The 15,777-nt window shown below is 41.1% G+C and overlaps 1 protein-coding gene across 2 annotated transcripts in view; it reads right to left on the bottom strand.

Moving 5' to 3' along the window:
• Positions 1 to 15,089, bottom strand: part of kcnq3 (potassium voltage-gated channel, KQT-like subfamily, member 3) — a 124,489-nt gene extending 109,400 nt beyond the window's left edge. For both annotated transcript variants that reach the window (XR_013650533.1, XM_020711392.3), the window contains exons 1-2: positions 14,763 to 15,089; positions 14,032 to 14,454 (exon numbers count right to left, since the gene is read on the bottom strand). Coding sequence is in view for 1 of the 2 variants with exons in the window: in XM_020711392.3 (XP_020567051.2) it covers positions 14,032 to 14,348 (317 nt within the window). In the remaining variant the exon portion in view is untranslated. The remainder of the gene's footprint in view (positions 1 to 14,031; positions 14,455 to 14,762) is intronic.
• Positions 15,090 to 15,777: the final 688 nt, after the last annotated feature.

A 15,777-nucleotide genomic window follows, 5' to 3' on the forward strand; every position in this document is an offset into this window, starting at 1 on the left:
AAAAAAGAGGATGCTGCCATTTTTGACTCAAGATAATGCCAGGAAATCTCTCTTTTTCTAAAAAGGAGGACATTTTCAGGAAAAACACACCTGTCAGTGGGAAAAAAAGCCAAAAGGCTGTTCAAGAGCTCATGATTGGACAATCAAACAACAACGCCACCATTTTTTATATAAATCATGGAGTTTTTAGATGAAAACAAAAATTTGCCCCCCACAAGTGATAAGAAAATTTGGAGTTAGTGTTCACATAGTTTGAGCTGCAACAGTGAAAAGAAAACGAAAACAACTGAAAATCATATTTAGACACTGAAGCACAATTGAAGGAAAACATGAATTAAAGAAAAAACAAACATTAACTGTTGAATAAATAAAAACTTAATTTTTAAGATACAAAATGACCAAAATTTATACAAATTAATGCAAAAACATAAAATACATTGGTAAGCAGAGCATGACTGCAGAGACGCTGCTTTGGCCTCCATCCAATGCTTCTCACCATGTGGTTTAGTTATATCGTAGGAAAGGGCGGCAGCGATCGGTAGCTGAGGCTGAGTGGGTGATCGCAGGTCGTCACCCCTCTGATCACCCAGCACCTTCAAATCCACTGCAGGAATCAAACCACAACTATAAAACTGAGTGATGCTACATCTTTGATACTCTGAAGCCACTGATTACGGTTTCCCAGCATCCATTGCTGCGGCCGTAAACCACGGCTGTGTCTTCTGAGACACAGGCGCTGAGAAATTATCGTTACGCGAGTGCTAAAGTGCAGCGGTGCTGCCGCAGTAAATCCCTGCGACGGAGAATAAACAGGAGGAATCTGCTCTCAAGGCTGTCCTGGCTTCAACTTTGTGAACGCAATCTGCACTCGTACGCCACTGAAAACCTTCGGCTAACAGTGACACACACAAAAAATGTATATTTGAGCTTAGATGTGAAATTTTCTTTTAAAAATTAGGTTTTAAATGTTGAAGCATTTACTAGAAACTGCAAAATCAGAAGTTTATTTCAAAAGCTTATTTAAAGAAGAAATAGAAATATCTTTATTTGTCATTGCACATGTACAACGAAATTACAGTGCAATTTTTCCGGTGGAATAAAAAGTCAAGTAAGAATAAAAAAACTAAAAACTGCGAAATAAGACAATATAAGAAAGATATGTTAAAAAAAAAATATACAACAAAATATAAAAAGGAAGTTACACCTTCTCCGGTTATTGCACGCTTCCCTAATAAATTAACTTTATCTAGCAGCGTTTAAGGCCACAATGGCTCTCGGATAGAAGCTGTTTTTTAATCTGTTTGTCCTTGTTTTAATTGTTCTGTATTTTCTGCCTGAAGGCAGCAGTTCAAACTGGGAATGTCCGGGGTGTGATGGATCCAGCAGAATGTTTTGAGCCTTTTTTAGGCAGCGGGAACTGTACAGTTCCTCCAGGGGTTGGAGATGGCAGCCAATGATCTTTTGGGCTCTATATTCAAATTCAAATTAATTTTATTTATAAAGCACCTTTCATGTCAAACAGACAGCTCAAGGTGCTTTCCATAAAAAAAAAAAAAACAAGAATACAATAAAAACAAACCCCACACATGTAGTAAAATAATAAATAAGCCCCTCAAAATAAAACACACAAAAACAAGCACAAGTAAAAGAGAAATGACAGAGCTTAAGAAAAGAGAACCCAGAAGGCGCCGTCCGCCCTGTCCTCCTGTTGGCCGGGGTGTCAGCATCTAAGCAACACAAGCACAACTCATCCCCAGCACCCCCCACCCCAGAGACCCCCAACCCCCAGGCCCAGAGCACCAAACGTGGGCGCACCAGGCCCGGCAGCCCGGGGAGTCGGAACCTCTAGGGCCCATTGACTCCATCACTTACCCACTGGCAGACCTCTCTGGGTCAGCCAGCACATGAGAGGTCATTATATAGATAAGGGATGACTTCAACCATAAATGGTCTCACTATTTTAAACACACAGGTCAATAACATGTCCAGCTGTAGAAACCAGAAATGACCTCAACTCTCTGTATTTGTAATGTTGTATCCATTTATGTAAGTATAAGGGATAATTGTCAGATATGGCATCTATTTCTCCTTTAGGTTTTGCTAGTTTGTTTTTTTTGGAATTTCTTTTCTTTTTTTCTTTTTTGTTTTGTTTGTTTGGATGATATGTAATTTGGTCTTTAAAATTAATAAAGTTTAAGTCATAAAGAAAAGTTTATTTAAAAACAGTGTTTTGTCATTTATTACAAAAATGTGAAATTTAATACAAAAGTTTACATTTAAAAAGTATATCAACAGACCGCAAAGTGTTGTTTTCTAGGACATAGTTTCTGCAGAGCGGCGGAAAGTCATTGAAATTTACGTCTGAGTCGTTGGCGGGACCGTTGCAGCGAAGCAACACCGCCCCACTTCCACTCGCCGTTGCTGAAAGCTCTCTGTTCACATGCTCTCCAGCTGGCTTACAGCCCGTGAGACCCACAACCTAACGTTACTGGTGCAAGAAAATGGCGAGCAATATTGCAGCTATATTACAGTGAGTGAAATGAGTATTTGTAAGAAAACATTAAAAACAAATATTTTTTTTTCGAATAAAATGGATGCAAAACCTTCGTTTAACAAGCTGCCCTGCTTTTTTGAAAACCACCCAATGATAAATCAAAGTTTAACTGAGCGTTAAATAGATTTTTCATACTGTATCTAGAAGGTACAAACATTAATCTTCTTTCTTCTTTCACTTTCGGCTTCTCCCATCAGGGGTCGCCACAGCGAAACAACCCTCCCTCGAGGATGAGTCGCATGGTAAACTTGGCAATGTTTTACGCATGTTTGACGCAACCCTCTCAATCCAACCGGGCTTGGGACCAAGATCCAAACATTAATAAATCAATTAATCAAATATTCAAGGCTCGCACCTGAAAATTGAGGTTTTGCCGCAGAGACTGAAGGAAAATTGAACCTAAAGGCATCGTTCATTGCTGCTGCAGCCCCAGGCGACCAACCCCAGGGGAAGTCTGAGCCTCCGGCTACAAGAGGAGGACGAGTGAAAACCCACTCAGAAGAACAGAAATGTTCATGAAAAGAATAGAGACGGCGAGCAGGAGCAACTCGGTTTGAGTTCTAAAAGAGCCATGCAGGAGGAGGATGCTGACTGGAGGAACAAACGTGGACCCTCACATTCTAGCCCCATCCTTCACCTGATCAGTCAGAGCCATCATGAGCTTCCTCTTCCCTAATTAGACATCCATTACAGGAGAATACTGGTAATGAATGAGCGCCTGCCCATTCCTACAGAGACCTCCATTACAGCTCTGATAAGCTCTGAGCTCATAATGGAGACAGGGAGGCCATGTCACGGCCCATAATGCATCTTCCTGGTGTGAAGCACAAACTTGGACTCGCTCTTTAGGGTCTTCAGCAGGGAAATACCTTCATTTGTGTCATCTGTGACCTTCTGATCCATATTTATGAACGTCATTCTTCCTACAGTGGAAGTGCTTTCAGACAGCTGCTCGTTTCCCCGCTTTTCATCAGGACAGAAAAAAAAAAAAAAAAAACAGAAGCCCCAGCAGACCAGGAACTCCCAGAAACCTCTTCTGCTCATCACTTTCTGAAACAAAGACATGAGCAGCTAGTTGGCCAAAGCATTTGTGGTTTTATCTTGGACTGTGGCTAACAGCAGTATAAAGCACTCATTAAGAATTATTCTGCATCTACATCCATAATAAACACATTTGGGAAATGTCGTAGACGTATTAGAGAGAAGTATCCAGTAGCATTTGCTTAGCAACAAGTCAACATTAAATGGTCTTAACCATGAATGTCAAGCACAGTACATCAGAAAATGACAGAATTTTTTTTTTTTTCTGGAATTAAGATGGAGTTTCTTTTTACCCTTTGGTTAAATCCCCTGCAATATCATTTTTTTTTAACAATATAGATACTTTAAACTAATATACGGCGGATGAAAATGTTAACAATGTTAGTTAAGATGTAAAAATATTAACATGAGTGTTCAAGAAAAAAAGCCCCTTATTTACCCACTGTCTCAAATTTGATGCACACATTTTTAAAGATGATGTAACTGAATTTTAAAAATTAATTGTGAACCAATTTTAAAATTTTTCAACATAGCACAAATGAATAACAATAGATAAGTTATCTCCATAAATTTTAAAAATTAGCTGAATTTTTTCCTGCCAAACGTGCTTTTGACATTGGAGGCAGCCCTTCCACTGCCCCTAGTGGAGTGATGGCAAACCACAGGGCAAAAAACAAGTTTTATACAATGGGTTAATAAAAGAAATTTGGATTATGATTATGAAACAGGGGTCTCAGAAATGTGTATGTGAAATTATAATATTATGGGTAGATGGAGGAGGTGTTCTGGGCGTGTCCCACTAGGTGGAGACCCCGGGAAAGACCCAGGACACACTGGAGACACTACGTCTCTCTGCTGGCCTGGGAACGCCTCGGGGCCCCCCCAAAGGGCTGGAGGAAGTGGCCGGGGTGAGGGAAGTCAGGGCATCTTTGCTTAGACCGCTGTCCCCGCGACCCGGTCCCGGATAAGCGGAGGAAGATGGATGGATATAGCATGCTCAATGAAAACAAAACATTTAGTTTTTAGCATCTTTGGGCACATTGGTGTTTGTAGAAAATGTTTCAGACATTTTAGTTCATCTCATGACAAATGGGAGAAAAAGCGCATGAATATAAATGAAATTATTTTTTGTTAAGTGTGGGTGTAGCCAGCGACATCGCTCGTTTTAAAGTTTTAAAATATATAATTCTACAAGTTTAAAAACTGATGAATAGAATTTATTGAAACACTTGTTTCAGATTAAACTCATCTTAAAGCAATCATAATAAAAAGGTCATTTACATATAAACAAAAGGGTTATGAAGAATAAATATGGCTATATCAAGTCGACAGTTTTATTAAAATTCACCAACAGGTTTCTTATGGAGTGTTTGGCAATCTGCCCAGACAGAATAGTTGTCAAACCTTAGAGATGAAGCACCGACCAACCTAAGACGTCACTGACAGCCACCATAAATTATTTTTTCCCCCAGTTTTTTGTAGAACAGCGGTTTCCAAAGAAAACATCTTAATTGGACATTAAAAATTTCTATTCCTTTTCATCCCTGAGATTTGGTTCCAATGGATCAGCAGAGATGAAGAGCAGAACATTAACTGTCCTGAGCTTTTACAGCCACTCTTCCATGAAAACATGCCAACTTGAATCTCAATACGTCTACAGAAATGTGATTTCTCTCACTTCTTGGCTTTGACACGTGACTGCATAGCGAGTCCGGGACAGACCCGGACGTTTCATCTCCGCTCTGCAGAAACTGAACTCCTCTCCCAGCAGTACAACGTTTGAGGCAAATGAATGTCATTACGCTAAATGACCACAACCACAGAGTCCATTAGGGAGCCTGAAAGTGATTGCTCCACTGGTACATATAAACAGGCTGTTGTGATAAAACTGCATCACATTCCTATGAATGAGTCAGAAGCTGGAAAGAAATCTCATTTGATTAGGTCAGAGTAGTTAATGCGCTCCTGTGACAGACTGGCAACTCGTCCAGGGAGTACCTCAATTAGCTGGGATAGGCTCCAGCAACCCCATGACCCAAAAGTGATTAAAGCAAGTTTGAAAGATAGATGGATGAACTAAAAACCTGTTGAGATCTACCTTAACCTTACAAAGAAATTATGAGATTGCAATGAAAACTCTCCAATCGGTCCAAAACGGAGAGCTTTGCCGCTGATTTCCAAGAAGGAAACCTGAGAACTTTCTTTAAAGTGCAACAGGTTTTTGTTTATTGAGGAATAACATCAGCATAACCTTTCAGACTCAAACAAACGGATCAATACATATTTTTTAATGGAAGCAATAAATGCACTGAAATGAGGGTCTAATATATGTTGTGAAGGGTATTGATGGGGTGCTAATGAACTTTGGGTAGATTTGTTCTTCCTGTAACATGAGAAGCTGCAGAAAAGTGATGGAGAACGTTCACCGATGTTTCTGCAAAGATCATGCAGGAACTCGCGATCAATACGCTTTGTATCCGTCTGCATCCCATCATTTCTGAAAACGCAGCCAGAGTCTGCTCAGGCAGCCATGACAGAAATCAATCCAGCAAAGCTTCAAAGTGACTTCCTGTCTGTCAGCCAAAGATAATTTCCTACTGAAGCTCGGCGGCTGTGATTTTTCTTAACGTAAGCTCCCACATCCAGCGTTTACACGTAGAAAAACAACATCCATCATTGAAAAGCACAGATGCTTCTTTATGGTTTGGATCAAAGGACTAGAAGCTGAGAAAGGAAGGACATCTGTCAACATCTACACTGTCTAACCAGCCATGCATTTCTCTTTAAACTGAAGCTAATTTACTGAAGCGCATTCAAAACTACAGGGAAAAAGAAACAAAAACAGGTTTTACACTCTGCAAAGGTCAACGAAAAAGACAAGTTATTAATAACTTATTTCAAAACAGAAAGTAAAAAGAAAAAAAAATGAGATTGGTGAGCCTGGATCCCAGAACAGCAAGATCCAGCAACAGCGGGGTTCACAGAAGGTGGAGGTAGAAACCACAGCTTTTAAAGCCTTAGTTGCATGCACCCGAACAGGGGTGGAGCCATACAGGTGTCGTGTGTTTTCAGGTTGTCCGGGCCCGTGGAGGGTCACAGAGAACAGCATGTGCAATATTAAAGAGAGAAAAGTTCACTTAAGGACTCTACAGAACTTGGAGCGTACCATTGCTGTGTGTGTGGTAAATGTATCGTAAAGGTTTTTGAAACCTAGCTCCTTACTGACACCACGTCAATGCCCCACGCATGTGTGCACGTGATACACAATTGCCTATAGGATGGGTGAACACACAGGATGGGTCAGGGTTAACCCTCTGTCTAAGGCTACACACATGGAGCGCACACTTATCACACGAATATCACCAACTGGATCCTTGCACAGTCCACAGGATTTGGGGGGGTTGAAAAATCCGTACGACACGCCTGCATCCCACCAACTTCACCCTACCTTAAGTGTTGTTTAAGGGTTCACTACAACCTGTTGCTCACAGCATGCACATGGATAAAAATGTGCTCCAACATTTTTTCTCTACGGGTTCAGAGTGCTCTATAACGGGGCACCAGCCTGCCCCTTTAGAGGTTCAGAGCCCTTATCACGATGTAAAGCTGAAGGCTGAGGTTCGGCATTGTCCTGCTGAAACACGCACGGCCTTCCTGGAAGCAGTTGTTGCTCTGAAACCTTTAAAGACCTTTCAGCATTCATGCAGAAACAAGCAGCTGTCTACACTGTGGTCTACCCCTTATTTGGCACACAGGACCAGACGCCCATAATATCCAACAAGAACATCCCATTTGGACCAGTCTAAAAACCGAACCTTCTCACTTTAAAATGGGTAAGTTTGAGTGACTCTGGCTTCATAGGATCCCACGTTTAAATATGGCTTCCTTTCTGATTTGAGCAGCTTAGGTTTCATATGCTGACGTTTCTGGAAGTACTGGAAGTAACTCTCAACCATTCAGTTACATAACTGCTCAAATCAGAGAGGTGGTCTCCCCTGAGAAGCAGAGAACATCAGGCTACATACTGAGGTGTTCAGAGCGGTTCCTGACGCACAAAGTTTTCCTCAGTGTCTCTTTGGATGATGTTTGAAAACGTGTTTTAGGAACTGAAATGGAGTCAGTTGGTAAGTAAAAGGGTAATTTAAGAGTGTAAAGGTGTTTAATTAGGACAAAAATATTGAGTTTTCTTATTTGAAAATCTTTGTTTTCATTTAATACAAATCTTATTTTTCACTCCAGCAGGTTTTTAGTAGAGCAAATCTGTTATATCTTACTTTATATGTGTTTACATTAATAAAGTCAATGTTGTTTCTTCAAATAAATGTTCATCTGCTTTTTGTTTGGATGAAATCTGATTTTTTTTTCTAAGAAAAAGGAGAAAATCTCTGGAGATCAAAGATGACGTGATTGTGTTGCATTCTGGGAAGTGGCTGTGCTGTCATGCTTGTGCTGATGGCAGGAAGAGACGGAGGATCACCGACAATCTGCCATAAAAACTGCTGAAACATCTTTCTCTCCCTCTGCTTTCATGCGTGCTGGCTCGGCCCGCCTCCCAGTCTCCACTTGAGATCTGATTTCTCTTCCCTGCGTTGTTATGGAAACCAGAATTTGGGTAATACAGTGCTTCAGTAGTGTTATGCTAGCAGCAGTTTTCATGCTGTGACCTGAAAATCCCACACAGCAGAAGTATCATGACCAAACAGAAAAGCCTAACTTAGAAATGCTGAAGAAAAACAGGAACCAGAACCAGGATGAAACCCGTGACGAATTTGTTTAAGTTTAGAAATCACAATCTGAGTTTTGATTTACTTTGATATTGAGCGCTGTTTACCACGTTTCTAAAAGAATCTGAGACCTGAAGCTTAAGAGTTATAAAACTTAATAGACATTTACATTTACATTACAAAAGCTGCTGTCAATGCAAATCAATGAGTCAATGAATCAATGAGTTTAAGACCCAACATTAACACCGTCTGGACCAGGGCTGCATGGGTCACTTCGATTAATCAATCTGCATCGATCCAAGCTTAATAAATGAATAGTCAATCCATAAAAGTTTAGATCGATCATTTACGCCTTTCCTTTTCCAGTGACCTCATGCATAACAGCAGTAGAGGCAGCAGAGGCAGAACATAATGAGCTGCACATTTACTCCTTTTAAGAAATAATGTAACACTGTATGGTGTTAAAAATATCACTGGCTTTTATTTTTACTAAGAAATTTAACAGTACGTGAGTGAACTGTATCAGATTAATATGAATTTCTTCAACACATACCTAGATTATTACTGCATTTCTATATGAATATGTCCAAATGTGTAAACCCTGTAAATTCAAAATTGAATCAAAAGAGTCATGAAGGAAGTCAATCCAGGCTCTGGTGAATTGAACCAAATCTTGAAATTATTGGTGATACCCAGCCCTAGTCTGGACCCATAAGCATCATTTGAGGGAAGGTTCTCTCAAAATAAAAAGCACCTGAGAGATGGGTGTGTTGTGCTTAACAATTTGTGTGAAGTACCAAGGGATTTCCATCCAGAAGCTCTGAACATTGGGGCAGCTCCAACACATGTAATCTATAGTGTCCAATATATTCTGTTTAGAATCTGTTTAGTATTTTATTTTTTAATTAAATTGTACCTACCTACCTACCTACCTACCTACATACATAATTTTATTTTTTATTCTAGCCCATTCTAAATCTGTAAAATGTGCATTAAGATCTTTTTCCCCATGTCAACTTGAGGTATGAAGGCTCCTTATCAGATCTCCTGAGAAGCAGTGAGTATAAGTTGAAGCCTTATAGCCTTTGCCAAAGACCTTTATGGCAGACGTGAACTAGTCTATAACCTCAAGAGGGGAGGTTGGTGGGGTAGAAACATTCGCTGCTGGGGAGCAGAAAGAAACAGCGCCGTCTTTTTCTCACTTGACTGAAAGTAGATTCTTCCATCAGCGACTTCTCCTCAGGAAGCATCGGATCTCACCGAACTCCACAAAGGAGCCGAAACGAGTCAGAGTCATCCGGATGATAATGAAACCCCCCCGCAGGCTGGGAAGTGTCGGCTTTAGTTCAATTATCGGTGTTATCGGTGAAGGTGGCAGCAGAGCTGTGAGAGTGACGACGCCTGCCTGCAGATGCTCACCTGTGGAGCCGTGAGCCAGCATGTTCTGACACAACAAACAACAGCTTAGGTCACTGCCGCTCCTTGGGCCGCTTTCCTCATGCTTCACTCTCGTGCACGCATGACAATGAGGTTCATCTGCTGCAGAACGGCATAAACTCCTCCCCTGCGGAAGGGCCTTTGAGCAAGACCCCTAGTGAGCTGCAGTTTAAAGCGGCAGCTGTGTACGTTTAGGTTTGAGAGTGAAGGATGGATGTTTGCTTGATGCTGCTCTGATGTTCCAACAGCTGCAGAAGAGAACTGCTGACTTGAAGGACATCCAGCATGTTGGAATTTTTTTGTGATTTCATCAGAGCCGGAGGAGTCGGGTGATAAACACATAGAGCCTTTTTTGTTTACTTTATGGGAAAAATGATAAAGCTATTTATTGGTTTTGCTCTCTGAGCATAGAAAATAACTTCAGGCTGTGCAAAAACAAGAAAAAAAAACATATTCTTTGTGTAAACAGACACCACTACTTAAAAAATATGTTGCGAAACCCGCTGTGGGTACCGGATGTTCTCGGGGTCCTTCGGGGTCCTTCGACCAATGATGACGTCACACTATTTGATTGGCTGTAAGTTGCCACGACCAATGAGTTAACGTCGCTAAGTTTTTTTTAAAACTTTATTGACAATTGCGGTATCATACATTAAATAACGAACAATAACAATGTAATCAATATTACCTCGAAGATCAGTCACCATTGCCAAACATAACACATTAACATAGAAAATAAAGAATAGAGGGGGAAAAAATAAACAATGAACATAACACACAAATAAATAAAAACATAAGTAAAATAAAATAAAGGAACATAGAACCAATCTAAATAGTCTAATACCAGTTAGGGGCACTCGTGAAGTTTGTATTTCTGAACAAAACGAAGCAATTTCAAGCCATTCTTTTTCATATAATGAAGTGATTGAAAGTCAAAACAGAGCTCTTTATGAAATGTTATAAAAAGTGGTTTGGTCTTCAAAAATTTATTTTTGTGCATATAAACTTTCCTTGCAATATCAGGATATTAAGAACTGTATTTTCTGGTCTATATGATACCACACCGAATAGAACGTTTTTTGAGTGTAAATAAAATGGCATTGCAATTTTGGAAGAATACCAGAAGCAGAACGCATCCCAGAATGTTTTTATAATTCCACAGTTAAAGAATGTGCACTGCAGTTGTGACTTGACCTCACCAAGATGGCGGTGCTCTCCTCCCATGAGGAACCATGTGATGTCTCCTCTAGTGATATAACTCATTGGAAGGACCCTGAAGGACCCCGAGAACATCCGGTGGCCCGAGTCGATCCGGTACGCACACCGCCAATCATGTCATGATAATGCCCCATTCACACCAATGGTAAGTGAAAAAAAGAAGTTAAAAAAAAGTATATAACAGGAGAAGTTTACTATTTAAGTTTAGAAAAAGATGAAAATTTGATGTTTATTCCTCGATAAAGGGTTTTCACATCGTTAAAAAAATAAAATAAAAAAAAACAGGCTATTCAGGGTGTTACTTTACAGGCTTCAAAGGTTTAGAGAAGTGGCCCCCCAACCCCCCTGGGCGGCGTTGGTACCGTCCGTGGAGAAGTTAATACTGGGCAGCAGAGTAAAAAAGAAGAACAAAAACAAAAAAACACAAGCTTTATATTTTTTGCCTTTTATTTATAATTTTATTTTAAAAGCCATTTTATTTTGGAAAACTACTGGATTCTCCACCACACCCGACTCATTCTTGTTACGTGTCAAGTCACTCGGTCCGGTGTTGGAAATACATCCACCACTTTCTGAAAGCGGCTGACCACTAAACTGAAACCACCAAGCTAGCAAAGTTAACAAACAACAAATGAATTTGAAAAGTTTACTTTCGCAGAAAAAAGCTAATGAGGAAACAGAGAAAAGCCTTTGACTTCGAAATAAAAGAGCTGCAATTAACAGACAAAAACCAGAAGGCTTTACTCCAAATATGGATTTATTGCTACAGTTTTTCCCAAACATAATAATATTAATACACAATCTTTAGGAGCCGGATCTCTAATATTAGGAGGTCATTTCCAATAAAGTTTTTCAACAGTGGACTTCAGTTTTTTATTACATATAGAAAATAAAAGATTTCTAGTGACCGTTTTTGCTAATGTGCTGAATCTGCGCTTTTATCATAATCAATGGCAAAATGCAAAACCTATCTGCAAATTTTTGGATTTTTAGTTTTTACAATAAATGTTGAAAACAAGGATAACTCCACATGTTTAGTGAATCAGCAAGAAAAACCTGCCTTTTGTTATTATATGAAAGGTCACAATACAAAGATCTCCTGTCAGCATTAACTAGAATAATTCAAATGTTTCCTGAAAAAATGGATTTCTTTTGTATATTTGCATGTACTCACAGTTGAAAGAGGCTTGGTGCAAAATGTCAAAGTGTAAATCTGGTGAGTCTTGCTCCAGGCTTTTTCTTTCACTGCTCTGTTCTGATACATGAAAGACTTGATGTGATAGAATTCCAGCCGGGCGCAAACCGCAATTTTTCATTTCTCCTCCAGAGAAATAAAAAGGATGCTATTCAGACCTTACTCCAAAATCCGAGTCCCGGATTGGTCAACTGGTTTAACCTTTAACCCGCGCTCAGTTGCTGAAGGCTTTGGATGCAGAGCCCGAAAACGGACTTAAAAACTTGCGAAGCGACGAGTGAATGCAAGAGTTTCAAACATGGAAGCCTGAAAAACGTGTTTACATAGACTTTTCATTGAAAGTGGCTGCTTGAACAAAATCTAGATCACATTCAATGGTTCCTACGCGAAATCTAGAGTGCAAAAATAGTTGAAATCAGCTGCAGGTGCCTTACAGAGGATGAAGATAAAACTTTACCCTCAAGGGAAACTGGAAACTAAAAAAGTACATTCATATACAGGCAGAAAATACTCTGACATCCAACCGGTCCGTGGCCTGAAACAGGTTGGAGACCACTGGTTCAAAGTACTAGAATACATCCAATCATCAGTAATCCTGACTGAAGCACACAGTTGGTTCAGTTGGTTCCAACACTAAAGTCTGCTGTCTTTGGAGATCCCTGAAGGAAAACTGTTAAAAGTGCCACAACGGTAAATTTATATTTATACTCGGCTGTTTCCTGATAATTACAGACTTAAATAATCTGCCTGATAGTCAATTCTGCCAAACTGAGGTTTCCACCATCAGCTACAGAGAATTTCAGCATCGTGGAGTTCAAACACAGAGGAGGTCAAACTGAATCAGACGGCGTCACCATTACTCATCACATTCTCGTTTGGATCAAAAGTAAAAAAACAACTAAAATGTCAGAACATTCAGCAAATCAAAGAGGAAAACAATGGGAAGACTTTTTCCTCAGTTGATTCATCTACATTACATTTCAACCTAAAGGATGAAGTATGTGGAAATGAGTAAAATCCCAATTAAAAGCCTAAAATTGTTTAATTGGGATTTTAATCCAGGAAAACTCAGAACTGCTTTTGAACATCGCCAACAACAAAAGAACATCTTTGGGACAGTGTCTACAAACAAACTCAACTTGTTGTGATGATGAGTTTTCACATCTAAAAAATAGAAAACCAGCAACGCAGGACGACAAGTTTCAGCCTGAAAAGAGATCAGCGGCTTTGTGGACCGTCATTCTACTCGGATCTCGTTCAAAAAACCCCATCAAGCCAAGATTGGTGAGGCTGACCGCAGGCTGAGCTGCTTTCCTCCCAAACATCAGAAGGAAGCAGCCCTTTCTGCCTTCAACAGCCCACAATAAAGAGGTTCATGAGCCCAAAAGGTGCTGAACAGTATGACCAGAATCCGGTTTCACAGATTGTAGCAGGAGTTTTTTCAGACATCCAACAAAACGCCACAACAGCTCAGAATGCATCAGGCGGGTAAACATCAACTTCCTAAAACTTATGGGAAATGTAAAGAAAACTGCTGTCATTTTATTTTTTACACCAAACTGATCTGAACTGATTCTCCTCCAGGTTTAGATTGTTCCTCTGGAGCTTCACCTGTAATTTCTCCTCCTTTAGGAACATTTTTTATCTCAGATTTTCATTTTTCCACACTTTGCTGAGGTTACATCTACAGGATGCACCTTCTATCTACTTCGAGTCCAGATTTTCTTCATCTGTGACTGACAGCCTGAGAAGCGCTGAGTCAGCTCTTCAAACCAAAGCGTGAGTCAGCACAAGTCACAGATTCAGGACCACACTGGTCTTATGTAAGCGCGTGTAAACTTTCAGAACAGCTGGGTACTCACACGAACGCGTGGTACAGCAGCGCCCACCCTCTCGGCCGCTCCAGCGCGTCATAGATCAGGTTCTGGATCTTCCTCTTGCGGATGTTATTCCTCTTAACGGGCCGGGTGTAGCTCAGGGGGGTCCTGGCCAGCAGCCCGATGCCGATACCCGGACCCCCCCTCCTGCAGTCCTCCCGGCCCGGCCCCACCAGCAGCTGGGTGCCATCCTTGTCCGCGCCGCCGCCGATGCTCTGGTCCAGCGGGTCCCCGGGCGGAGCGCCGGGGTTCTTCTTCTGTTCCTCCGAGCCGCTAGCGACGGTCCTGGACCGGAGCCCCATGGTCAGTGCTGGATGCCCGGGGGGGGCCGCATGCCATGATCCGGGCGCTGGTGTCCGTGCTCAGCCGCGGGTCATGTGGGGATGCGGTGCGCGCTCAGCAGTCTGACTGGGAGACACAGATGGCGGTTCGGTTCCGTCATACAGAAGAAAAAAAAAAAAAAAACAACAACAACAAAAAAACACAACTGTGCGTAAAACCTGCTCCAACACGCGCTCATGCACGCACGCGCAGTGCGGGGAAAAGTGCTACAGTATTACAGGAGCATCAGAGGCACGAGCACACCTGACGCGCGCAGCCAATTAACGCAACAATTACCTACTTCCACAGCACACGCGCACGAGCGCGCATTCGCAAAGCAGAGAAACACAAAGACCCACTGACGGACCCAAGAAAATAGGAGCGGCGAGCCTCACCAGCCGCGGATTCCGGGCATGGCGCGTGTCTCCGGGACTGCCGGCCTCCATCCACCCGCGGAGGAGAATGAGGGTGGAGACGGCGTGGAGGAGGAAGAGCCGAGCTGCTGCGAGCGGAGGAGGAGGAGGAGGAGAAGCAGGTCTGTTTGTGGAAAATGAGGAAGAGGAGCAGCGCAAGATCTGGCCAGCACCAGCGCTGACGTTACGTGCGCGCCCGTGTGCGCGAGCACGGCCTACACCTTGATGTATTCAGGGAGGAGAGCACGCATGTCAGCCAGCGAGAGGAGTTCTGATGCAGTCACGCGCGCAACTGCGATGTAAACATCTGTGGGTGGACCGTTCGTTAAATAATAAAATAATATAATAATATTATAAAAATATCTGTTTAAAAAATACCCAGAGAGAGTTTGTAAACAAAGCGTAAGGATATGAAGCTGTCTGAATGTCTGTCTTTGGTCAAGAACCTTTTGTTTTGACAGATTTATGGTTTCCATCATTGAGGTTGACAATGAAAGTAAAATAATCTCACTTAGTTGCAATCTGTCTTCATCCACTAGACGGCAACAGTGAGTATTAATTGTGACTTAACTGGCATAGATTTACAACAAAAAAGAAAGAGGGCAAAAAAAATACTAATAATTTAATATTAAAACAATTCAAATTCAAAAAACAATTCAAATTGTTGTGAATCAGGAGCAGATGAAAATGTAGTTTGAAAAAGATTGTATTTGTGATAGAGAAAATACCATGACTGGGCCACAAGCTCCCTGCTCTGCTCCATTCTGATGTATCCACTTGCAGACAAATAGATCTGTAAACATCTGGACTGGCATCTGGCTCTAAACTGCTAAACTGTATAGCTCCCAGTGACATGCAGTCATGGGGAGGCAAAATATAGCTTCAAAAATGCATACATAAGATCAATATACTATTTATTTATTAATTAATATTTTTATTTAATATTTAGAGTTTCTTTTTAGATATATCAATTCTATGATTACTTTTTTGTGGGATT

Source organism: Oryzias latipes, chromosome 17 (assembly GCF_053564925.1).
Source record: "Oryzias latipes strain Hd-rR chromosome 17, Olatipes_Hd-rR_3.1".
In the NCBI taxonomy this organism is placed as follows: Eukaryota; Metazoa; Chordata; class Actinopteri; order Beloniformes; family Adrianichthyidae; genus Oryzias; species Oryzias latipes.